This window comes from Protopterus annectens, chromosome 10.part0 (assembly GCF_019279795.1).
Source record: "Protopterus annectens isolate FY-2018-M chromosome 10.part0, PAN1.0, whole genome shotgun sequence".
NCBI lineage: Eukaryota > Metazoa > Chordata > Ceratodontiformes > Protopteridae > Protopterus > Protopterus annectens.
Window position 1 is genome coordinate 386,433,036 of NC_056744.1, and position 26,229 is coordinate 386,459,264.

At 37.8% G+C, this 26,229-nt stretch overlaps 1 protein-coding gene across 3 annotated transcripts in view; it reads right to left on the minus strand.

Annotated features, from left to right (window-relative positions):
• The window catches only part of EDEM3 (ER degradation enhancing alpha-mannosidase like protein 3), a 1,015,437-nt gene extending 1,005,437 nt beyond the window's left edge, over positions 1-10,000 (minus strand). For all 3 annotated transcript variants that reach the window (XM_044085305.1, XM_044085306.1, XM_044085304.1), the window contains exon 1: positions 9,271-10,000. In XM_044085305.1, the coding sequence (XP_043941240.1) occupies positions 9,271-9,410 (140 nt within the window). In that variant the 5' untranslated portion in view covers positions 9,411-10,000. The remainder of the gene's footprint in view (positions 1-9,270) is intronic.
• Positions 10,001-26,229: the final 16,229 nt, after the last annotated feature.

The window sequence follows — 26,229 nt, forward strand, 5'->3', positions numbered from 1 at the left end:
AGGTGCACAGCATGAGGACGTGATTTACTTCTGTTAGCTTCAGTGGCTGAGCAGGGAAGCAACACTAAGCTGATTTTGGTCATTGCATGACATAATAAAATCCTTCATGTCCGATAAAGGTAAAGATGCCATGTTCTTGGAAGGTGAAGACCTTGACCAATAAAGGTAAAGATGCCATGTTCTTGGAAGGTGAAGACCTTAACCATTATGTTAAACCCACCACCCTTTTCCAGTAGGCATCACAAACTTGTTGGCAAAATATGAAACTACAGGGGAAGGATCAGCTGTATGAACATGAAATTACATTCAATCAAAAGAAGCAACTGCTGCAGATGCATTTGTCCAAGCAGAAAGTGTTTAATTTTTCAACCCTAAGCACACAACCTGCTGATACAGTCAATTATACAAAATACTGTGACCAACTATCCAAGCTTGTTCAAGAATGCAAATGTAGATTTGAGGACTTCTGTAAGCATTACATTAAGATGAAGATCTTTGGAGACCCTCTTGTAGTTGATCCCTGCAATGCTTGTGATAACATGTGGTTGGAAATCATTCAGCTTTACAACAGTGACTTAAAGAGAGCTCTCACAGAGAGTAGTTTCCTTAATTTCTACAATAATTATGTTTCTGCAGAAACTTATCCAAGTATCATAGAAAATGCAAAGAAATTTACTGCACTTTTTGGCAGCACATACTACTGAGAACAGGTCTTCTCTAGAATCAAGAGTGTGAAAAGAAAATGGAGATCTGTTAACACAGATGTGTATCTGGCAGCTGCACTCCATATTGCCAGTTCAACAGTTGGTCCAAACACAGACCACTTGTACAAGAACCATCAATGTCAGAAATCCCACTGATTTTGGAGTCCCGTCTGAAAACTTATTTTACTTCTGTCCGCTGACATCTTGATTTGCACAGTTAAGCCATTATTTGATCTACTTCTATATGTATTTTTTGTAGAAAGGATACCTGAAAAATACTTTCACAAAGATTTGCACCAATATATTTGTACTGTTGAAGAAAGTATACTTAAAATATGCTCATGCTTCTGCACCTTTACATTTGCACTGTTGCAACAAGGATATTACTTGTTTAATTTTATCTCAGTTGCAAGTTTAGTTTGCATGACAGAATACAAAAAATTAATCTGAAACACCCAGTGTTGTCGTCTGTTTTTGTTCAATAACAGAGGCATACCTTTCACTGTGGTGGATATGCAAAATAGAAGCATCTTCGGTTATAGTAATGTGGCCCTCCAAACCATGCCAAATGGCTCCTGTACTAAAAGGGTTACAAACCCCTGCACTAGGGCTGCTTCATGTCCAAATATCCATCAGAAAGGTAACATATTTCAGCTAGGGATAGAACTTTATCTATAACCCTAGAAAGCCACAATGGCCATCTATAGGAACTAGAATCGCTTGACATTAAACCCAGTACAGTTTTCCTAGGTGAACTAAGCTATCCAACTAGAGACTGAGAAACCCACACCTCCAGTAGTGAACAAGCATGGAGATTCATGGACTTTGTCAATACAAATGCCCTGGAACAATTACAGTAACAACTAAGGGAACAAGATCTTGGATCTTGTCCTTCCTAATATGGGGACATCTTCATAACTTGTTAAGTTGGACCTTAAAGCTGTCTCCTTAGAAATAAAACTGAAACCAGAGAGCTCTTTCTCTCAAAGTATCTTTACAAATTTCTCCAAGACAAACTACCTATTCCTAACTGACACATTGACAAGCATCAAATCTGCACCAAACTCAGTTAACACCACTGAATATGTGGAAGCTTACGCCACCACGTTATGCAGCTGTTTACATGCTAGTATAAATACAGCGGTACAGTACATGAACAAGCCCAGGACAAACACCAGAAACAAACACACATGGTGGAACCATATCAACAAGCTTTACAATAAAAGGAAGAGAATTTTAACCAAAAGTAAGAAGAGTAATTCCCAGAATGTTACAGCCCTCACCACTGAAATAAACAACTCAAAGGCTTAATAAAATCTACTAAAGCTACCCAAGCCAAAGCCAAAGCCAAATCACAATTTTTTTTTTGTTAAGAGATGTTCATAACCTCAAAAATACAGCATAGCAATGCACTGAGGTGATTGCAAATGATGATACCTACCCTTAGGCTAAAGATACAGCCAACCTACTGGCTGATATATTCTGCTAGCCATGCCTCAAGATATACCTGAAACTTGCTCACTTTCAACTGTCAAACCAGATCAAGTCATAAAATTACTATCAAAAGCTACTGCACTGATGCATCCTGACTATATCCTTAGATGCATCTTAAATAGCATGAAGCATGATTTAGCCATCCCCCCAACAACACTGTTCAATCTCAGCCTTCATACAGATTTTGTACCAAGCAAATGAAGAACAGCTTCAGTCATTCGTCTGCATAACAAAAGACCTTCCACAGACCCTGGCAACTACAGACCTATAAAAGTCTGACCAGCCTGATATGCTAAGCCATGGAAAAACGTATCTTGGAACTAATCAATAGGGAGATAGGGAACCTCCCAACACTAGAGCCATCTCAGTTTGGATTTGTCAAGGGCAGCTAAATCAACCTTTGTTGACTATTTTGAAAAAGTCAACAAAGCAATGGATGAAAGGTTAAAGTGTTCATACAGAGCATACCTTGACCCACCCAAAACATTGACACACTCCCCCCAACTCAGGCACAGCAGAAAAGCTAAACTGGGAATAACCCCTATGTCACCCAATGGATTGCCATCTGACTCACAGATAAGATGCAGGAAATCAAAACAGGAGAAGTTACCTCCACAAACAGACCCATCCCCAGTAGAATCTCTCAGGGTTCTCTGCTTGAACCTCTTCTGTTTGGCATCTACTTCACTGAAGTAAAAGCCAATACCAGAGGGCTCTGGCAGACTACATTTGCAGATACCTGTAAACTAGAAGCAGTCACTGAATCCCCACGATTACAAAATAGTCATCATTAACCAAACTGTAAATGAATGTTCACACTTGAAAGCTCATCAAAGCAGATAGCATAAAAGGGTGATATGAAAATCCAAGTAAGATTTCTAGTTCCTTTCAGCCTCTGATTAGTCTACCAATACCAATGCAGAGGTGAAAACATCTATGTATTGGGCTGTCAGAAGTTATTTGAAATTTGAAAATCTGGTAAATGGACTGGGTCAACTGATCATTTTCAGACACAATCTGTGCCCCAGGAGAGCAAAGTAAAACAATGAAATGAAAAATCAAACAACAAGAAAAGTGAAACTACACCATATGATAACAAAAATGTATTATCATAGGTAAATACATACAGAAAGGAGATAATATATGTGCAATATTTGCATTATTTACATGGTGGAGTTCTCTTAGAAGAGTAATGCCTATATGTACTAAATACAAATATCCCAGTTACCGTATGTATATAAGCCTAAAGTAACTTATCCAGAATCACAAAAGCACTTACAGGCAGTTTCTTCTAGTAGATGTTCCTTTCATTTGGCCTTGAATTCATCCAATGTTATTTGGGAATGCATTTCTCTGGCCTTAATTTAGTGTAAGTATTTTCCCCACAGTAATTCCACAGTGATCTCAAAGTAATGCTATTCCAACTTTCCTCCAGTGAGAAGGATGACTCTCTTATTTGTGAGTTGGTTTTAGTTGGGGACATTAACCCAGAATTACATTTTCGAACAATCGAGTGCCAAGTGGCATTGTATCCCAGCTAATAATTTAGATAATAAAATCTCCAAGAGATCACAGTGGTGGGTATGGAAGTACAAAAGGGTAGCTTTTGTCTTCCAATACATGTAAGGTTGGGTGGTCGTGCTGCAGTGAAATGTTCATAAAGGTAAGGCAAACTCAATTTTGGAAATGAGGACTTTTCTGGCTACAAACTGCCTTGCAGTTGGGGATAATAGGAATAAAACCTTGTAGCAAAGTTTCAGTTGTCAAAGTGTTTAGCTGACTGTGGTGTCTGTATGTCTCAAGACAATAAAAGCAGTGACAATGAAGACTCCTAGATATTTTTGCTGTGTAATATTAGATATTGGACTATTTGAGTTAATCCTTACAGAATGGGTGGACAAATTAATACTAGGCTTATCATGTAGGGCCCTGCTCGATTAGGGAACTAAGCAGAATCAAGTCCTTGGGCATGGCATCTTGGTCCAAGCATTCCTACCAGTACCATTTGAGTCACTTTTCAATTATAGCTTCAAAATAGGATTTCTACCACAGGAGTGGAAGACTGCAATGCTTATCCCACTTCATAAGGGTGAACCATCAACCACCCCAGAAATTACAGCCATATTAATCTGACTAGTACAATATGAAAAGCCATGGAACGAATCATCATGGAAATAATCAACAAAGACATAGGCAATCTTATGACACTGGACCCAAAAAGATCAACAAGGCAATGGGTGAGGGTAAAATGGTGTATATCACCTACCTGGAACTGGCTAAGACATTTAATATAATACCCCACTCAAGTATAGTTGACAAACTCACTGAACTGGGCATAAATCCCTGCATAACTCAGTGGACTGACAGCTGACTTAAAGATAGGACCCAGGAAGTTAGGACTAGTGATACCGCCTCTATTACGATCCAGTCAGCAGCAGGGTACCTCACGTCTCAGTGCCGAGACTGCTCCTATTTGACATCCATTTCTCAAAAGTAAAGGCGAATGTCATAGGCTTCTGACTGACCACGTTCACACATAACTACTAATCGGGAGCACTCAGTAATTCCCCCGGGACACAAAATTGTACAAGATGATCTAACACAGACAAATGACCAGTGCCAAACTTACAAACTAAAATTCAATACCAAGAAATGCATTACAGTGTTTTGGGGAAAACTGCCACCCAAGCTAATTACCCCAGCTATAAAAGACCCCTAAGAGTTGACCTAGCAGCCAGGGACCTGGGAACATATGTAGACAGTAACCTGGCCTTTGACCAACATGTATAAACACATTGTCCTAGAAAGAGCACCTTAAAGCCCTATTTCTATATTCGGTCACCTACAGGTTGCTGAGAAGCGATCTATGCATGGCATATAAAGCATCCTCGCATGCAACTCTGATGGGCCTTTTGCACATCCACAAAATGAACAGCATCAGAACCACTAGATTCAAAGACAAATTTTGTTTGTAATATAAGGAGGATCCCCATGCTCTGGAATAGGCTCCTCAATCAAGTGAAGCAGACTGCATCCCTAACCCTATTTAAGTGTAACCTTGATCAATGGATGAGAAAATCAGAAATTCACCTTGGGTCTGTCCCCCACATCTGACAGAAGCAGACAGTAATGCTCAAACATATTCCCCCACCTGCACATAAACTCTAGAAACCTTCTAACGTACCTCCTCCTAATAAACAACCATGACAGACAGAGACACAATTGGGTTGGACTGCACAGCTAGGCTCACAAAGGCCTGAAGGCTGTTAGCCTAGTACATATACCTATGAATCTGACAAGGGTGGCAACAACTTCTGGTCTACTTAATGATGCATATGGCTAGGCATTTTATAGCCCCCATGATCACTTGTCTATTATTATTCCTATGTTCCCAACCATCAGACGAGATTGGCCAGTTTTTAAAGAATAGCAAATAGCATAATGCTAGATTTTTGGGGGATTAATTATTAAGCTGATCTTAGCCAATTACAGAGATTAGTATGTTGATAGTAGACAGAGAAAATTTGCTGGTGCCAATGTACTTTTTTTATTTTTTTTTTTTACGCCTCTCACAGGCACAGGTAGTAGTTTCCTAGCTAATAGCTACAAGACAAACAGTATGACCCATTAATTTATAATGGTAATCACTTTGCCACAAAAGAACAAGTCTGAAGATTTACTAAAAAAAAAAAAGATTAAAAAGCATGATGTAAAATAAATTACTATCTAGAGAGCAACAGAGAGCTCATACAAGAATAATAATCTTCTTCTAGCAAAGTTGACTTGGAGACCAGGTAACATACCCAAGACAGACACTTGCAAAAAAAAAAAAAACAGACAAATCGAATTTTTACAACATCTCTGTGAGGCTATGGGATATATACTCAAATTAAAATCAAAACAGCCTGGACAGGGGGGAACAAGTAAATATCCCAATATGTCCTTGCCTGTCCCTGGGTTATTAGTACACAAAATTTAAGTATATAAGGGCTGAATAAAAACAAGTTAGGCTTTTTAAGATCCTCACAGATCTACAGCCTAGTATCTATGAACGTATGAGGCATGTTATGGAAAAAAAGTGTTTTTATTTATTTATTTTTTTTTAACTCAAATAATGATTTTGAAAAAAACAAACATAAGAAAATAAGAACTGCTTAGTGCAAATATATACCCGTGGAGATGTATCTATTTATACATGTTGTTCCCTTTGTGTACCAACTGTTCTCTAGTGCTGTGCCTGTACTACTTTTTACATTTATGTCTTAGTTCTACTTCTAAGCTAGGACCACACCAGTGGCAGGCCAGGAAGGGGAGGTGGTACAAAGACAAACTAATGGAAACTTCACACAGTGGATATGTTGGAACTTTGGGGGAGGGGGGAGTGGCATAAGACAGTCTTCAATGTCAAGGAATCCGACACACAGAATGACACTGCTGCATAAGATGGAGGTGCATGAAGTCTTAACTGTTTCAAAAAGGTTGTACATGACACAAAAATCAAAAAATTACCCGACTGAACTAAAACATAAGGGCCAATGGAAACAAAATAAGGTTTAAAAACTTCACCTAACAGTAGTTTCCTCCTCTCCTACACTTACGGATTCAATATCACATTTAACTATGGAACAATTACAAAGTACAGCATTACAATGTCAAGGTTCTTTAATGTCTACATCAACTCTACAATATACAGAGATAGACTCTTCGTTAAAACTTGTAGGATACAAAAAAGCAAACCCCACTGGAAAATAAATTCTAGTCCAACCTCTAGAAAAAGAACTCCAAAGCTCTCTGTTAAAATGATTAAAGTATTTTTGCATGGTGGCCTTAACAGCCCCCCCCCAAACCCTGATGTGGAGGATATACATACTAACTCCTAGTGGGAGTAGCCAAGACACAGCCTTAGATGCCTTAGACTTGATATACATTCCTTCAATTCACAACTACTTCTGGATAGTCAGGAGGACCTCATTTATTGTGTTCACTATTAAAAAACAAGACACCCTGGAAATACATCCCAGTAGTACAACTCCAAATATCTTAAACACATATTAACAAAAAAAAAAAAAAAACTTTCAGACTGTCAACTGACTCAGCCTTAAACTTAATGTACATATTTTCTTCACCACGGCACTCAATCTCGTATATGTAAAAACAAGCAACTAAACTGAAAATAAACAGGGAAAAAAACCCAGATCAGAGACACTTGATAATATTATTTTGTATTAATAAACATTTTCTAAATGTTAAAAAATTACTCTTGCTACTGATTTTAAACATCACTGTTGGAACTTTAAGATGGGCAAAGCAAAATTCTATGCAAAATCAAGGACAGTTGAGAAAGTAAAGTGAAAGGTGATAAGATTATGCAAAATGTAGCCAGAGAGAGAGAGAGAGAGACACTCTGTGCGTCCGTGTGTGTATTTTTTTAGCATGTATATACCTGAACTTGATTGCTATTAACATCACACAACCCATTACATAAAAAAAAATTATTATTTACGTTGCACTTATTTTTGTTTATCACAATATTGCAAATAGGCTATGCAAGACCTCCTTTCAGTTGAGGCCTGTAGAAAAAAGCTCCAATAATAAACATTAAAGTAAACACACTTTACTAAAAAAAATTGTACTGTAATTTGACATTTTAAACATCAATGTATGTGCCAATTAGTCACACAATAATATGCAATGACTACACTTTACTTACAGTAGATTCTCTCTAGTACAGCAATTTTTTAGTTATTCCATGTCCATATTGTAAATTTAAGCATTTCCTCTATTGTATAAAACTACCTATTTTGTAACTGTAGATTTTCTCCCTGTGCCTCCTCTAAAAACAGGCCATCACAGACCACTTAAACTACCCTGGTAAACAAAAGCAATACATAACATCAAAAAGAAGTCAGTGAGAAAGAAAACATTATAAATAATTGCTAAAAACATGAAACAAAGACATTATTAATAAATTACAGAAACACTAAAATAAATTAGCATGGAAAGAGAAATAAGAAATAAAGTTTAAAATCCTATTTGACATCAGACATACAGGAATTCAAAAGTATGAATCTCGAATCAGTGTTTAATTTATATATATATATATATATATATATATATATATATATATATATACACACACATACACACACACATGTATATAGGCATATATAGATACACGTGTGTGTGTATATGTATATATATATATATACATACACACACATTATATATATATATATATATATATATATATATACATACACATGTATATAGGCATATATAGATACACGTGTGTGTGTGTGTTTATAGACAGATATGTGTGTGTGTGTGTGAATATATATATATATATAAATAAATATATACACACATATATATATATATATATATATATATAAAAAACACACACATATATATATATATATATATATATATATATATACACATACACACACACACACACACAGTGTGTACATATATATACAGACACAAAGAAAAAGTGAGGGGGGGGGAGACGCACACACAAATATATTATCTCAGTCAGTACACATACACACATTACTTATAAGTCTGGGGAACAACCTGTTTACATTTTCATAAATGCAAATACTTAGAAGTTATGAGCTGAGATGATAACTTTCAGTAAAAAGTGCATTCATACACCAGTAGTCTAATTCACTGGCTCATATTGTTCGCTGTCTTGATAAAAAGTTAAAAAATGCTACTTTATCAGAAGATGTGAAAGCAAACAACTGCAGTTACTAGTTTGATAAACACACCTCACACATTACCTTGGATTCAGTGTAAATCTTCAAAACTACTCTGGTTTAATCACCATGTGTATTTTACATAACTTTTAACAGCATGCACTGTATATATGCCTTCATTTCACTTTACAAACTGGCTATGCACTGTTCGGAGAATTTTAGAAGGGTATTCTGTAACACTGCATTTGCTAAATAATATATGCCCTTCGTACTCTTACAGGACCCTTACTGTCCATAACCAAGCATGTCAAAATGCACATTGTTTACAAGCTCACAAACAGCAGACAAAGATTAATTTGGAATGTCCTTACCTGAGTCTGCGTTTCTCTTCTTTGGTTATGGTTTCCACTACCAGCAACACAGAGAAAACACACAGTACTGGTAAAATCCACCGCAACTCATACCAATTGTTGCAGGACTGTGTCCTTCTGTTGTCTATGAGCACCCACATCTCTAATACCTACAACACCACAGCCGTTCACGGTATTATCCGCAATCCCTGCAGGGCAGCATAAAGCTGTTACTGACACTCACACAGCACCAGCACACTTAGAGGTTCCCTAAGAGAAGACAGGTGATGCACCTGGCTTCTGTGTTATGTACAGCTGGTTATGTACACGTCTGCAGTACTGATGTCAAGGGGCACCACCTTCCCTGTAAATACTACCAGCACTTCAGACAGCTATATGACCCATGGAAAGCAAACATGCACAGACCGGCATCGATAAATGGAAGGCATCCACTCTCAAATGCTGTCCGTCACTTAACGTCCACATTTAGAAAATACTTCCAAAAATGCTAAATGTAAACATTCAGGATATGTTCCCATAATCAGGACTCCAGTTTTCCAGTACAAATGGTAAAAGAATTGCACTAACACAGCCTAAGCGACAGAAGTGTAACAACCCGGAATTGTCAAACCGAAGCAGGGCCAGTAACCCAGTGGTAACAGGATACTATGGTTTAATGTAATACCAACAAACGGGTACGGTTGCTACAGTTGCTGTGGTACAACTTCCTGGCAGGCGCCATGTTGGTGGTGGTGACGTTAATCTACGTCACGAAGTCCACGTAGTGTAGTTTTACCTACCCTTCCCCTTGTTCCATCTTTTCAGTTTCTAAGAGTGTAGTTTGTGTTTAGTATAGTGTTAAAAGTATTTGGGGGGTAATTTTAAAAAGCAAGCGCACCATTGTCATGTATTGTATATCTGGTGTTTTACAATATTTAGGTATGTGCCCGTATTCTGCTCTAGAATACCTGAAACTTGTAAAGAAAATCTGACTTAAGTAATATTTCCTCCTCGTTTCCCTTTCTGTGTTTATATGTTGTTTTTGTCTGTTATTTTATCACAGTGCCTGTTTTATTTACATTTTAATCGAGTGCGGAGCCATAGTAGCCACTCCTAAATTGTGCCATAGGCAAAGAGAACAGCTGTGGCCATCCTTCCTCATAACTGTGGTACTACCATTGATCTTAATAACTACAGACTGATAAGGCTAACTAGACATTTCTGCAAGGCATTGGAATATACCATTATTGACCTCTGAAACAAAAATATTGGCAGCCTAAAACCCCTTGTCCTAAACCAGTTTGGGTTTATTAAGAATATATCCTGCCTGACGATCTTGAAGAACTTTGAAAATGTTATTAATGCTTTGGGTAAGGGGAAAATGTACTCACAGTGTACCTAGATCTGACTTAGGCCTTTGATGCTATCCCTCCCTTAGGCATTCTTGGGAAACTAATCAAGCTAAACATAAACCTGTGTGTTACAAACTGGGTAGCTAGCTGGCTCAGAGATCAAGTCAAGAATGAGGACAGTCTGTTCACCAAAAGCCTCATTGACAGCGGGGTTTTACAGGGCTGTGCTGGGACAGCTTCAGTTTAGTATGTATAGCTCTGCTGTTCAAGCTGATGTCAATACTTACAGATTACTGCAAGCTTGGACCTATCATAAACTTTCCAGAAGACTCCTAAATTCTTCAAAGAGTCTATCATGTATGAACATATGGTGCCAAGATCATAAGCTAAGGTGAAATGCAAAAAAAAAGTGTAGTATTGTGTCATTTGGTAAACAAATACACTGTGTTGCCTATCCTATAGAGGACACTTTCACAAAATTGATATTATTAGGGACTGGAGTATGTTTGTTTACAATAAACTCTTCAACAATCATGTTCTCCAGTCTTCTAGTGAGCTTAGCTGATTGTCAATGGTATCAACTCAAGGTTAACGGATTTTATCATTCCTCTCTACTCCTCCCCATTAGGCCTATAATGCTTCCTTCATTGTGTACCTAACCAAAAATATGATACAACTTGAAATACTCCCGTGTCTCTTCATCAAGTAAATGAAAGGCTTATGTTCTGTATGCTATGCAGAATGTCTTAAAGTCATACTTCTATTCTAGGCCTCATACATTCTGCTACAGCGTGATTTCTGCCTAGCTGAAAATTACTCGAATGATCTTGTTCTATGTGACCTTCTATACAATCACAAAACAAGCAACAGTGCACATACCTGTACTGGACAGCCAAACTTCTACTGAAACATAAATAGAACCTGCTCTAGAGATAGATACCTCTCAGAGAATTCCCTTCCACTTGAATAAACTTCCCCTGCAAAATAAAAATAATAACTCATTACCCCTATTTAAAAAAGTTATTTGGGTGAATGGATGGGTAACCACAAATACCTCCTGTGCTGACCCCCTCAAACCCTCATAGACAGAAGAAGCATGCAGTAGGTATTATTTGTCTAGGTTTCAAATGCTGCACCGAGATCAACTGCATAGTAATAACTTATGAACCTATGGACTGTATGTATAAACATGTGCAGTAACAGAATAAATGATGCTCATGACCTAGTTAGTACTAACAGCGGCTGGACAGCATATGGAGAAGGAGTAATTTGGTCAGCTAAGGCAGGAAATGGTGAACATTTAGGGATGGACAAAGAGGTCAGGCATTAGTCTTAAAAGGCACACCACTCATTTTAGTTCTCAAAACTCCTATGTACCATGATGAAATCTGATGGATGTTAATTTTTCTTTTAAAGAACTACCTAGTGAAGAATCTTCACCAATTTTATACCCACTTCAGCACACACCCGAACCACTGCTTTAATTGCCTACAGCAAAATGTAGCCATCTTTGTACATTTCTCTCTACTATCATCTTCTTTTATCTCAGTTTCTTGTATAGTTCTCCCCCCTTTCCTAATTTCTCAACATTCTTCTCTTTAATCTTATTTCCTTTATTCCTGCCTCTTTATTGTGCATAGTGTGAATACCATGTTTGTACTGCTGCCCTGATATTTATTATTGTTTATTTATTTATTGACATATGTTGACCATGAAAGTCCACTGGGTCAGGAACCCATTTTCAAGTGGAGGCCTGGGGAGAAAAGCTCCACAAACACTTCAGTATAGCAAGAAACATCAATTACAATGAAAAAAAAAGAGATGAAACATGCACAAAATACAGGCTTTTTCAATATAATAAAAGGTTGATCATTATAAAACTGATAAAATATAATAATCACAGTACAGACATTTTAGATATTAGAAACAGAAAGAAAAAACGTAGAAGTACAGTCAGCAAAATTAAAATACACACTTAGCCGTCTTATAAGGATTGTATTTGAAGTAGTAGTAGAAATTCTATATAGAGAGGGGTTCAAAGGGTTATGGTGGCTTGAAATTTGTTGTACAAGTGCAGTTGGGGTTGTTTAGATAATGTTTTTTTTTTGAGCAGATTTAAAGGCTTTTAGTGAGCCAAGCTGTGTGATGTGTGACAGAATGGCATTTCATAGCCTGGCAATGCTGTGGGAGTACAGACACTCACCAGCTCAGATGTGTGTAAAGTATCATTGATGGTTATTGTTCTCTTACTTATATTGTGACAACTGTGCTGTATTATAATGCATCAGTTTCATTATGAATGCCTTGTTTTGCTGTTTTGGCCTACCACACATTTTTTGGGTTGGGTCTGAGAAAAGTCCATTGGGAGCAGAACCCTAACATGATAAACAAAATAAACAAAATACATTTAAAGCATAATAATTAGCAATAATGTAGAATGCTGTACGATCCACACACCTAAGAGGCAGGTGATTATGCTTTGTTTTGCATTACCACTCCCAGGTCTGAACACATCACATATTTTGTACACTTCTCTCAGACTGTGTCATTTATTTTGGTGCAAAATATTTCTCAGATATGACTGAGCACCTTTCATCAGTTTCAGCAAAAGGACATTTTCTGGCAGTTATCTAGAATGTAGCACACTAGGGGAACAAGCTTATTTTAAGGGTTATTTGATATTTATGTTTGGTTGACGTGATAAGGTATAAAATGCATCTCTTGGCAGACATCCTTGAGCCTGTGTTCAGTGTTAAAGGAATGCTGCATTCATAAGTTTTCACTGAAGATTATATTGGAATGCAAATGCAGCCGTAAGACTGTGTCATTTGTCCCTAGCTAGTATAGATGATGAACAGGTGTGGTAGTTTGTTTATATGCTTTATTACATAGAAACACATCAGGATGGAAAGCAGAATTACAAAATATAAATGAACTGATTAATTGACAGACTACACAGAATGCTTGCTTGCATCTCAACAACATACTACAAAATGGCAGTCACTCAGGCTCACACATGTTCAGTATTTATACACTTGTGCAAGCCCCTAGAAAGCCTCTTAAAGGCATACATACATATTGATATACAGAATTCATGTCAAAATCTGGAGGTTTGCACATAAAATGTTTGGAGCTTGGTAAAGCATAACAAACAGTTTTAGTAGCACTAGACGTTTTGAGGTGAACAGATGAATAAAACTGCACAACACTTTTCAAAACAGGCAAAATATAAATATTGTCAATGGTCAGTTATCATCAAATGTGTTCCCAGCAGCTGTATATCAGTTTAGTACACTGTGATAATTACAAGTGGTTAACACCCAAAGAAAACCTGTAGTCCCACCATAAACCTCCTCATTACAAATTTACTTTCCTGGGAACAAGTTTCATAAACCTCCTCATTGAAATTTACTGACCATGGAACAGCTGCGTATTTATAAACCTGCTTATTACAAATTTACTTAATTTATTTATTATTTATGTTTATTCATTTATTTCCAGTTCTTGACTGAGAATGTTCAACTGGGTAAAAAAAAAAAAACTTTTCAGTGGAGGCCCAGTGAGAGAAGCTCCACAAAAAATAATGCGATGCTGTGTATTAATTAAAATAATTAAAGTCACATAGGATAACAGTTGCAGTACAGAAACATAGAATTAAACAAAAACTTTTGCTAAAGTAAGGCGCGGTGGTGCAGTGGTAACGTTGTCGCCTCACAGCAAGAGGTTCTCCTGTTCGATTCTCGACTGGAGCACCTTCTGTGTGGAGTCTGCATGTCCTCCTCGCAGTCAAGTGGCGTTCAAAAGACATGCATGAATGGGCGTGCCTTAGTTGAAGGTTGGGCGTCAAGCTGGCACCTCAGCACTGTAAAAATCTACTACCAATCATTAGCGGACCAGAGTTCCGCTGTGGCGACCCCTAACCGAGAAAAGTCGAAAGAACAACAACAAAATGAAGATAATTCAAAACCTGTAGTATTCTGACGGGCCTATATTAACATATATTGGATAGCCATAAATTACAGTATTATATAATTGTGAGTAATAAAACTGGGTACTTTGATCTGATGCCAAAAATCAAGCTGATGTAGAAAAACAAGAAAAGAAACACTTGTATTTTGAGAGTGAAGGTTAGGAGACAGAAAACTGCATATAACAGCATTAAGATGCAGTGAAGCAGTAGTTTTTGGTGCTTACAGTTAAAGTATTATCCTGGGGTTGAGCAAGAGCATAGCCAGGAGTTATTTAGGTATTGCTTGATTTGATTTTTGAAAAAAAAAACAATTTTTTTCAATTTGTTGTAAGTCTAGTAATGGGGAGTTGCAAAGTTTGGAGACATAGCAGGAGTAAAGTGAGTCACCAACAGCCTTACTAGTGTCAGTACTGAGAAAAAGTTATTTATTTTGAAAGTGTACTTCCTTGGCTAAGGAATAATATGTTATGATGTTTTGTAGTGCTAGACAGTTTTCTGGTTTATATATTAGGTTATTGGGCAATAAGCAGTTCTGAGTAGGTAAGATATTGTGGGATCCCTAACAAGTATAAATGTTTTTAAGACTATGCAGTCACAACTTTTTGTAGGTAGATCACTGGTACGTATAGCAGTTTTATTGTAACAGCAGTATAGTTTCACTTTTTGGGTACTGTGAAGATTAGTTAGGATGGGGAAGGCATAAAGTAGGTTGATGCAATACTTTTCTAGTACTGCCAGTGAGATAGTATTTACTTCTGTATAATAAACCATGTCTCTGGTATTTTTAATAGCTTGGAGAATGTGTAGGTCAAAGTTTAGGTATCTAGTATGCTGCCCGTAGCTTTGATTGTTGGACTATTTCTATTGTGATGTCATTTTTCTAGAGTATTTTGAAATATTATTTTTGGTCTGAGATATATTTTGGAGCGAAGAGCAGTAGGTTTTTTTTTAAGATTTAGAAGAACGTAAGGTTTTCTTAGCTTTGTTTCAATGAATGAGAAGCAGTCCTGGGTGAGGTCATTAATTTTGAGAGGGCTGGGGCAGAGGAGATGTGGGTGGCATCAACTGCATATTGTATGATGGTAGCATGCTTGGTAGCTGTGTAAAGTTTATTTATAAAGATACTGAATAAGAGGGGACCAAGTATTGAACCCTGTAGGACTCCAATGTAAATAGGTATGAAGAGTAAAAAGTCTTGGAGCCATTTTATCACCCGCTGTCTGTTTGTGAGCTAGCTATGGAACCATGACAGAGCTGAGTGGGAGAGGTTGGGGGATGTGTGTAGGTTTTGGTGAGAGATGGTGCTGAATGCTTTTAGTAGGTCCAGGAAAATAGATGATACTAAGTAGCCAGAATTTCTCATGTGGTTTATGGAGTTTGTGAAACTGAGAAGGGCAGTTATCTTACTATTTTTGAGACGAAAACCACTGAGATGAAAACCACATTGGGTATTGGAGAGGTGTTAAGATAGCTAGCTATAGGTCTATAGTTGGTGAATTCTGTCTATCCTGTAGGTCCACAGTTGATGAATTCTGTCTATCCTTTCCTCCACAAAAGATACAATTGGCGCAACTCTTAGTCAGATAATTTTCTTTTAGTCAACTGCTTGTGTTCCATTGGAGGTTTCTGGCTGTTGTAATTCACTGCCCGATTAGACACTCAGCTGAGCCTCTGATGTTCCTGCACAAGTCTTACGCATTAAGCCCCTCACAGTTTAGAACTTTTTCTTGCCCCTTAGCCATACCTGGTCCTTCTAGTCCCCTCCCTGTTACTGACTGCAGTACTTCACCTGCATCATGAATGGACAATTTCCCACCATTTCTCCAGCCAGCCTGATTTACATGGCCATCCTGAGGTAATGTAGCAATTGCCTCATGTACACTGACAACTCACTTATCCTAATTCAGACAAATTCAATACGTGATAGATGCATCTATATTAAGAATCTAGAATCTAGGCTTTCTCGCTCAGAAATCAGTACATCAGATACTAAGCAGGTTGTCAGCTCACACACATCACCTCCTGTACCATTCACAAATACAACATCTAAACCTACATATGCAGAGGTTCTCTCTAGAATCAGAGACCTCCCAAACATAAACACACTTCACTTAATACATTTCCAGCAAATCAGAATACACATACAAACACATGCACCAGTGTCTCACCAAACATGCCCCTAAGGCAAAACACAAAATCAAATGTTTTAGTCATAGGTGACTCCATTGTGAGACACACAGATGTCCCAATCACCAGGTTGGATAAGGAAAAGGTCAGATGCCATGATCCACCACATCACACATGCATTCAGTCTTTCAGCAGCAGGTACTGTTATTACTCTGTCGTAGTCCATGTTGGTGTGAACGGTTTGAGATGTACCTCACTGGACTATATGAAGATAGTCATGACTGAACGCTCTGATTATGTGTCCCAGGTGGGTATGTCCCTAGCCTTAAGCAGCATTGTACCTTCACCTAGAGTGATGCCTCAGTACAGACAAAAAATGATTCACTTCAACAATTGGCTTAGTTTCTGGTGTCATACTAAGGGGATCCAGTACCTGTCAGCCTGGGATGATATGGTTGATAGACCACGATGCTTTGCCAGAGGTAGTGTCCACCTGTCACCTCTGGGCTTTCAGCTACTGGCTAAGGCTCTTGCCTCCCCCATAGTGCCTTTTTAGGCAATGATACAAAAACAAAATTCACGGTGTAAAAATATCCAAAAAAACAACCTTAAGGGTCTGAAATTGCACTCACTGGAAGCACTCCTCATCTTGGAAGATGTGGACATCTCTGCAGTCACAGGGACCTGGTTCAAGGCCACTAAGAGCACCCTAGCTGTACCAGGATATAATGCCTTCCACACGTTCAGACCACAAAATTAACATGTGAAAACTAAAGGAGGAGGAGTATCAGTATTCATCAAAGATAAACACACCTCCTGAATGGTTAAACAGAATGATTTCCTAGAGTTACTCCATGTGCAAATAACTATAAAAAAGACCCCCTTTCCAAGTTATCGCCAACTATAGATCCCCATCCATAAACCATGATATCTACACTGCCTACTTGGACTTACTTGAGTTGCTCAAAATACAACCAAACACTCTAGTTATGGGTGTCTTTAAATACCCGTCCATAGATTGGGTAAGTTGTGCATGTACAAATGCACTCACCCAAAGGTCCTTGGACTTCTTTAATTCAAGTGCCTTGGAGCAGATAGTTGGCAGTCCCACAAGGGGCCCAAATATTCTAGACTTGGTACTCACCAACATGGTAGAACGGTGCACCACCACAAGTGTGCAGCCATCCCTGGTGAAGTCTGATCATAAATCAGTCTCTTTCAAAGTAACGATACCATCAAACCCCCTCTCAGGAGAAATTAGGCTAAAAAGTTTCTTCAAAGCCAACTACAGCCTATTATGAGAAGATATTAATAGCTTCAAAGCTCCTGTCCCCACTGACAGTAAGGACACCTATACTGGGATATACAACAATGCAATGTATAAACATCTGTACAGTTGTATTGACTCAGCAGTTTCTGATAGGACCACAGCAAGATCCTCAAGAAAAACTGAGCCTCCTGGTGGACATCCACCATAAACAGGTTATATAATAAGAGGAGGAAATTGCTGTCTAACAGCAAGAAGGAACGAATTGAAAGCACACCCTTCTCAGTTTGAACAAGCAAATAAGACATCTTGTAAAGTCCTCTAAAGCTAACTATGAATCTAGATTAGCATTTTTAGCTACATCCAAAACCTTAAAGGAAAAGCCCAGATTTGCACTGAACTGGTAGTGAATGGTACCACATATACTGAACTAGTGGAAATAGCCAACCTGCTAGCGGACAGGTTCAGTGAAAACTTCTTTCCCTGTCCCAGGCGCATATACCTCAAAACATTCCTACCACCTATTCTCCACCTAATATATCTAGTTTGTATTATGGTTGCTCTGGTGGCCAAGTAGTTTCTTTCCCTAGGAAAGAAGTTTGATGATTGTAACATTTGCTGAACGGTTGTTCGATGGGTAGTGATAGATGAACAACCATTCAGTGGAGACGTCGTTCAAGGAAATAATATATACCCCTCTTTTCAACTACAGCCTAAGCACTGATTTTGTGCCTGCTGAATGGAAAACTGCTACTGTCATCCCCTTGCACAAGAGAGGTGCATCCACTGACCCTGGGAACTATAGACACATTAGCCTAACCAGCCTTATCTGCAAGGCCATGGAGAGACTCATCATCGACCTTATCAACAGGGATATAGCAGAGCTTCAGACACTTGAACCAACCCAGTATAGCTTTGTTAAAAAGAGATACTGCCTGTTGAACCTGGTGGACTTCTATCAAGACTTGCAAATCCTGATATTTTATAACTTTGTGTCTCTCTGTACGCAGAACACTGTAGTCACTGGTGTGGCGATTTCAATGATCAATGCTACTTTTGTCTTCTTTTCTTGGACCACTATATCTGGTTTTCTAGCACCTGTCTTTTGAACTGTTGGTAATGGATGATCCCATGTGATGTTGACTTCATCATTTTCTATGATGCTTTGTGGGTCATATTTCCAGTGTTTTTCAGCCACTTCAATATCATAATGTTTGTACAATCCCCAGTGCAACAGTTTCGCCACATTATTATGCCTTTCAGTATACAGTCCTCCTGTCATAAGTATATTGCAACCAGCAAAGAGGTGTGCAACTGTTTCCATTTCTGTTTTGCAAAACCTACATTTGTCTCCTTCTCCCATATGTTCAATGGACTTTGTAAACCAATGCATACGTAACCCACTATCTTGTACCGCCAATATTAACCTTTCATCTCTTTGTTTGAATTTGCATCTCCTTAACCATTCCTGCATTTGTTCCTGATCAACATGAGGTTCTTCCAGACGTTTTCTATACTTGCAACTATATTTATGCATTTTCCACATTTCTTGTATTCTCATCTGGTCCTTCACCTTATGTTCTTTCTTTTGTTCACTTTGTCAAAGGCAATGTTCTTCCAGATTCCCATATTAATAACAACACCCTAAGCTTTAAATCAGTGGTGAGAGATTTGGGCACACAGGTTGACAGCAACCTTACTTTTGATGACCATGTCTCCACGGTGGCAAGGAAGTCCTTATATGCTCACATCATAAGCAAGGGCATAGCTTTCAGAACAAAAGCAGTTATAACCCCCCTGTACTCTTCCCTCATCAGGCCAATAATAGAGTACAAAGCTCCCTTTGGTATGTACCTAACCAGGCACCTGCAGCAACTGGACAAACCTCAAAGGTTGCTCACAACAAAAATTCAAGGTCTTTAGCACATGTTTTACATGGACAGCCTGAAATCACTCTCACTATACTCTGTATCATACAGACTACTCGGAGGCAACCTGTGCCTTGCATACAGAGCAACCTCTGATCCTGCCTTAATGGAAATGCTGCACATTCTTAAGTCAAATGGTACACGATTCACTCACTCTAGGGACCTTAACCTAGCATGTGATATCTACAGGACTTAATGGAGAGATAGATATGTCTCCCAGAAGTTGCATCTCCTCTGGAATAAACTTCAATACAGGTTAAACAGAGCCCCTCATTAACCCTTTTTAAGCATGACTTGGATGATTGGATGGGAAACCGCAAATTCAACCCCAGGGGTTTCACCTGTGTCCCTCTTGGATAGGGGCAGTCAGTTCTGATTTAGATCTGCTCATAACATAGACCATATCTCTAGACCCTTAAGGGAACAAGGGTTGAATTTGGCTAGGTTTGTAAGGGCCCTAGGGCCATTAGCCTAGTAACCTCCTATGAACCTATGTTCCTCCTTTGTGTAGGGATATAATTAAAGACTTTATTCCCTTCTGTGGAACAATTGCATATTCATACTGAATGTATTTTACTGTATGTTTTTTGTGTGTATGATATATATTTATTGCCATACAATTTTATATCACTGTAAACATCTAGATAAGAGGATAACATAAATCCACTTACGACATATCTACTGCTATACATTGCCATGGTATGTTAGCCTTTGGTTTTGGGTCTGGGCTTGATCCATCATGCTTCAACTATGTTTATGTAGCATCATAACCTTCCATTAAAATGATAATTATTCAGTCCTAGAATGATCGAGAACTAATTGTCAAAAAACAAAACATTGATCCACAAAGGTTTGAAAAACTTTTTTGCAGGACAGCAAGCCCCTCTGCACACCCCACACCTCCTGCTAATTATATAAACTAACTCTGAAATTGTGCTACAGTGGAGAAAGGGACATATTCCCTGATCCCCACTGTACCACAGTTTTGTACTGGCAAAGCCGTTAAATTTCTCTAAGCTGATATTTGATCAGCTGAACAAGCTCTAACAAAAATCAATGGCTTTCCATTTTGACAGAAAGTTGCACTCCCATTTATGTATGTCTGTAACCCTGCCTTGTTACATATCAATGTTTTTGTATCTACAACGTGTCACTTAATATCTAGAACATTTTATGCTTGTCTATTCACAAGTCAGACTGTGTGTGTCTCCAAAATTTTTTCCACTTTCAAATGTGTGCAGGTGCACATTGTTGTAAACACAGCCAATACCTCTGTATTTTACATAACCTCTAGCAACCTCATATTAACTACCCTGTTCATTTACTTCTGTGTACATGTTATTAAACTGAACGTTGTACAAAGGTTGCTAGTTTTTATGTGAAAATGTGTACATTCTGAAAATGGAAATGTATATGTACAATATCATAAACTAAGTTTTCTTAACATATTTATATCATATTTGTTATCATCTGCTATATTTGTACACTGTAACAATTTTTATTAAAGTTTTGGAGTTTTTCTCCCTGTGTGCCACTGAAAATGGGTCTCTTTGACAAGGCTGAGTTGGCCTATGCTGGTTAACAAAGATAAATAAATATTATATATTCCTTACTGCATGTATGTCTGTCTGGTGTTAACCCTTCAGCTCCCATCTGAAAAATGGGCATAGTCCAGGGGGGGTTAACTAGGTTATTAAAACATACTTACATGCATGCACACATGACTAACTGTGTGTAGGAAAAGTCAGAAACAGGTGCAAAGTATGACAGAATTCACTCAGCACTACCACAGGTGTATTACATAATGTAAGGATAGGTCATTTAATGAAGTACCAACACACAAAAGGAGGGACTGTACTGACCATTTTTGTTTCAGCAACTTGTGAGCTATGTGCTCTTGTTACATTGAGCAGGATCTATAAGGATCATGGAAAATACTGATCTGGCAGTCATTAGCTAACATCCAAAGATTTGGAGTAGAAAAGCTACGTTAATGGCTTCCCACTAATGGAACTGTAACAAGGAGAAGGAAGATAATGCTCCGGAAAAGGGATGAATGATGACTATCAGCTAACGCTCTGGAAAAAGGATGAATGATGACTATCAGCTAACGCTCTGGAAAAGGGATGAATGATGACTATCAGCTGCTTAAATCTGTTTGAGATAAGCTGATAGAGGACTACATGGACATTTAACAAGAGAACAGAGCAGGGCATTTAGAGAGTCCGAGCAGACATGGTCTTTAAGGATAGAGACAAAGTCAGTCACCCTTCCAGCTGGCAGCATGGTGCTGATAAAATGGTGTGTGCACATTCCTTTTTACGTTCAAGGCAAACCAAAAGACAAAGGGCAGTGGATTTGGATATAGTCTTCCCATGGGACAAACTGGGACATAGAGGCCTGTGTCATACATCACATAGGGGGTGTGGTACTCAGTATCAGCAGTAAACTAGTGGAGACCCAACTAATCGGAAATAAATAGACTAAGCACAGTCACTCACTAGTTTATTGCTAAACATACTCATTGCAAGTACATATAGATGCACATAGACAAACAGACACAGAGATGAACACATACACACACACACACACACACACACACACACACACACACACACACACACACACACACACACACACTCAGCTAGCCCAAAACTCAGTACATTCACATACTCGGGCACCAGAACACAGAATGTACACTTTTTACTTGGTGGGTAAGCACCCACATCTCTCGCAGGAGGGTTAATCCCTCCATACTAATATACCATCTTCAAGAGCACATATATCCTGGCATAAAGGCTGCGTGGGCATACCTGTCTCACACCACATTCACAAAGCACACATCAAACACTCATCTCACACCACATTCACACAGCACACATCAGACCCACACTATAGGTTGTATCCACCCACAATAAGTCCTAAAATCATCACACACACAGACAGACAGACACACACACACACGCACAAAAATGACGGGCACAACACACCTTTAACCTCACCAGACACCCACAGGCACAAAACTCACTTCTTATGTCCTTAACCACAAACACACTCACGCTCATTGACAAGCACACAAACCCTAAATATGTCCTATATAGAATAAAGCAATTGTTATACAAGATAGAGTTTGCCTGTTTGCAGACATCTACTTGTGCGCACACTCCCAGTTTTCATGCATATTTGATCAGCATGCATAGTTGATGAAAGTGTACTATCAGCCAGTGTGATAATATAAACTAACACTTGATTTCCAGGGCTTTGGTGCAGAGGATGGCACCCTAGATAAGAGAAAAACACACAAAATGCCTAGATTTTGTTATAAAGAGGAAACCACTGATAGTATATTACTCTGAAACAGTGGTGTGGAAAGTGATTACAACTGAAACATATATTTTGCAAACAAATAATAACCACTTGGCACATCTCATCTGCCCATATCTCTTTCCTGCTGGTGAGCTCCATATCCTGTTTAACCAAGAGATTATTTTTTAATTATTTGGGCACAGTATGCTTGTTGCTACTTTAGTATTAAAATGCCTTCACACAGACAGGGAAGGCATCACATGAGATGGAATAAAGGCACTGACACAGGAGAGCCGAGTAGTGTAGTTAAAGGTACTGAGTGCAGAGTCTGAGAAGCTAGATTATATTATTATTATTATAATTATTATTATTATTATTACTTATTTATTGGAATATAATACATTTTTCATGTCACTTGGAAATGGTTCTTTCTTGTTTTAATCTTATGGTATTTAAAATATCCAATTCCACTCTTTAATGTCCAGCTGGGCATGCCCATATCTTCTAGTGGTTACAGTATATTTACTGTTTTATGTATTCTTTTTTCTTTTTTTTTGATGTTTTGTATTATGTATTTTGTGTGCATCGGTATTGAATTATTTTTTGCTTTGTACTTGAGCTCTCTGTATTCTGGTTGCTTAGATAATCTATGAGTTCCACTTCTTTAAGTTATTTATTTATGACTTACTAGCATTTATTTACCAGGAATGTTTGACTGAGTCTTGACAGACCACGTTTGAGAGGAGGCCTGGGGATCTAGCAAGATATCATACAATACAATATAATACAGCAAATGTTAAATATTACATACAAGATACAACAATTAGTATATATATATATATATATATATACATATATATATATATATATATATATATATATATATATGTATATATATATGTATATATATATATATATATATATATATATATAAAACAGAAAAGAGACTGCTCCTATATGTTTTATATCACTTTTACTAACTATATAATGATAATTGATGAATACTAGACTAATTGCCCTAAAGGGCCATTTTAAGCCTAGCCAATAACCCATGGTCAGTATCAAAACCTGTACCTTATGTTCATTAGGTAAGGACCTTAACCATTACACTACACCCACTCACTGTTAGGAACTTCTAATAGGTTAATAGACAAGTGTAATTACGCGAAGGACTTTAGCATATTGTTTGGTAAGAATGTCTAGATGTGACCAAGCTACTGGGTCTTCTGATGAAAATTCAGAAGTTTAGGTTATGTAAGAAAACTAAAAGGGCACTACAAATAGGGGAAGGACAGAGTTATAGCAACATTTAGTCTGGAGAAGAGCATCAGGAGTATAGTTTGCAATCCTAGACGTGGGTCCTAAGGCTTGCTTTGAAGTATTTTAGATTTATGATCTCTTGGGTCTTGAGGGAGAGTATTCCAACATCTGGATACAGATGAGGAATAGATTGCTTTACCATGTTTATTGTTTGATCTAAGGACTTGGGCAAGATAAGTGTCCTTAGACCCAAGAGATCTAGATGGGGAGTACCCTAGCATTACTGTCCTTAGTGCTAGACATTTGTTTGGGTGAAGAAGTATACTCTGGTCTTGTTTAAGTTGACTGAATATTTGATAGCTGGGGAATTCCATACAGTTTAATTGGTTGACTGCTAGGCGATCATGGGTTTTACTTGTGAGGTGGGTTACTAATTTTGCTATTTTATTATAATATTGTTCCGGTTCTGTTAAAAGGAAGAAGCTAACATTTGTGAGTGGGGGAGAGGCATTGATGCAAGTTAGCAATAAATATGAGAAGGCAATGCTGTTTCTATATTGGAAGATGAGAGAGGGAGATACTTTGTAAAGGAGACCCAGTTGTATATGAGTATTTTTTAAACACCGTTAATAAATTATCATATAAGACAAAGGCAGCATACATTAACAGAAAAGAAAACAAACTATATTTACTGTACATTTTCCTTTTATATACATTATACATCACATATCTTTCCTTTTTTTACAGCTGTCATCAGTCCAACATTACATAATTTGCTCATTCCCTGCCTTACCTTAAACCTCACTCCTCCCCTTGAACATTATTCTGCATGTATTGTTCCTACAATTTCCATTTATTTCTATGCAATTTGCTCCTTCTCTTTTCTAAAGATTCCTCTCTTAGTCCTTTTTTTTATCTTTTATAATATTCAGTACTTCAAATACAGTTGATTTAGACTGATTTACATTTTGTAGTAATTTTTTTTTTTTTGGCAGTCAACAGAATTAAAGTTAACAAAGCCTTACTAAGTCTAGGCAATTCAGATCATGCGTCCCAACTCAAACAATCATTTTGTTAGTTACGGCCATTTGCTCACCTAATATTTCTGATAGACTACTCTGCGGGGAATTTTTGAAGTCTGCCAGCTCATTATACTCCCACAGCATATGTTCCCATCACACCTCCAACATTATCCATCTCCCTGAGGGAAATTCTTTGAAGTCTGCTTAGGGTATAAAAATAGCCATGCAAACACATCCAAGCAAAAATCCTAAACCTTCTGAACATTGTTGGATATTTGGGAGCCATGCGTATGTCCTCCCATTTCCTTGTAAATTGCTTTTCCAGTCTTTATATGACTGTTTTTGATCTATGGTGACATCAAGTAATTTAGTATGTGTGACTATCTCAAGTCCAGTGTTTTGCTCAGATGACACAGTATTTTTTTTTAATCAGAGTACTGTTTTGGGATGAAAAGTACAATTTTTTTCTTTGTTTTGTTTTCTTTTATTTGGGTTCAGCAGAATATTAGATTGGTTCAGAAATACTTTGATGGAGCAGTAGGATTATTGTGTATACTGAACCATGAAGTCCTGTCCCACTGCAGTTTGACTCTATGTGTTAGTTTACATAACTTGAGGAACCTACATTACCTTGGCATCCACTAACAATGGGCACTGCCTAGATGAACAGCCCAGTTATCAAATAAAGAAATAAACAAATGAATAAATAAATCTGCTCACAGTTGACTGTGTATTGCTGTTAGTTAAG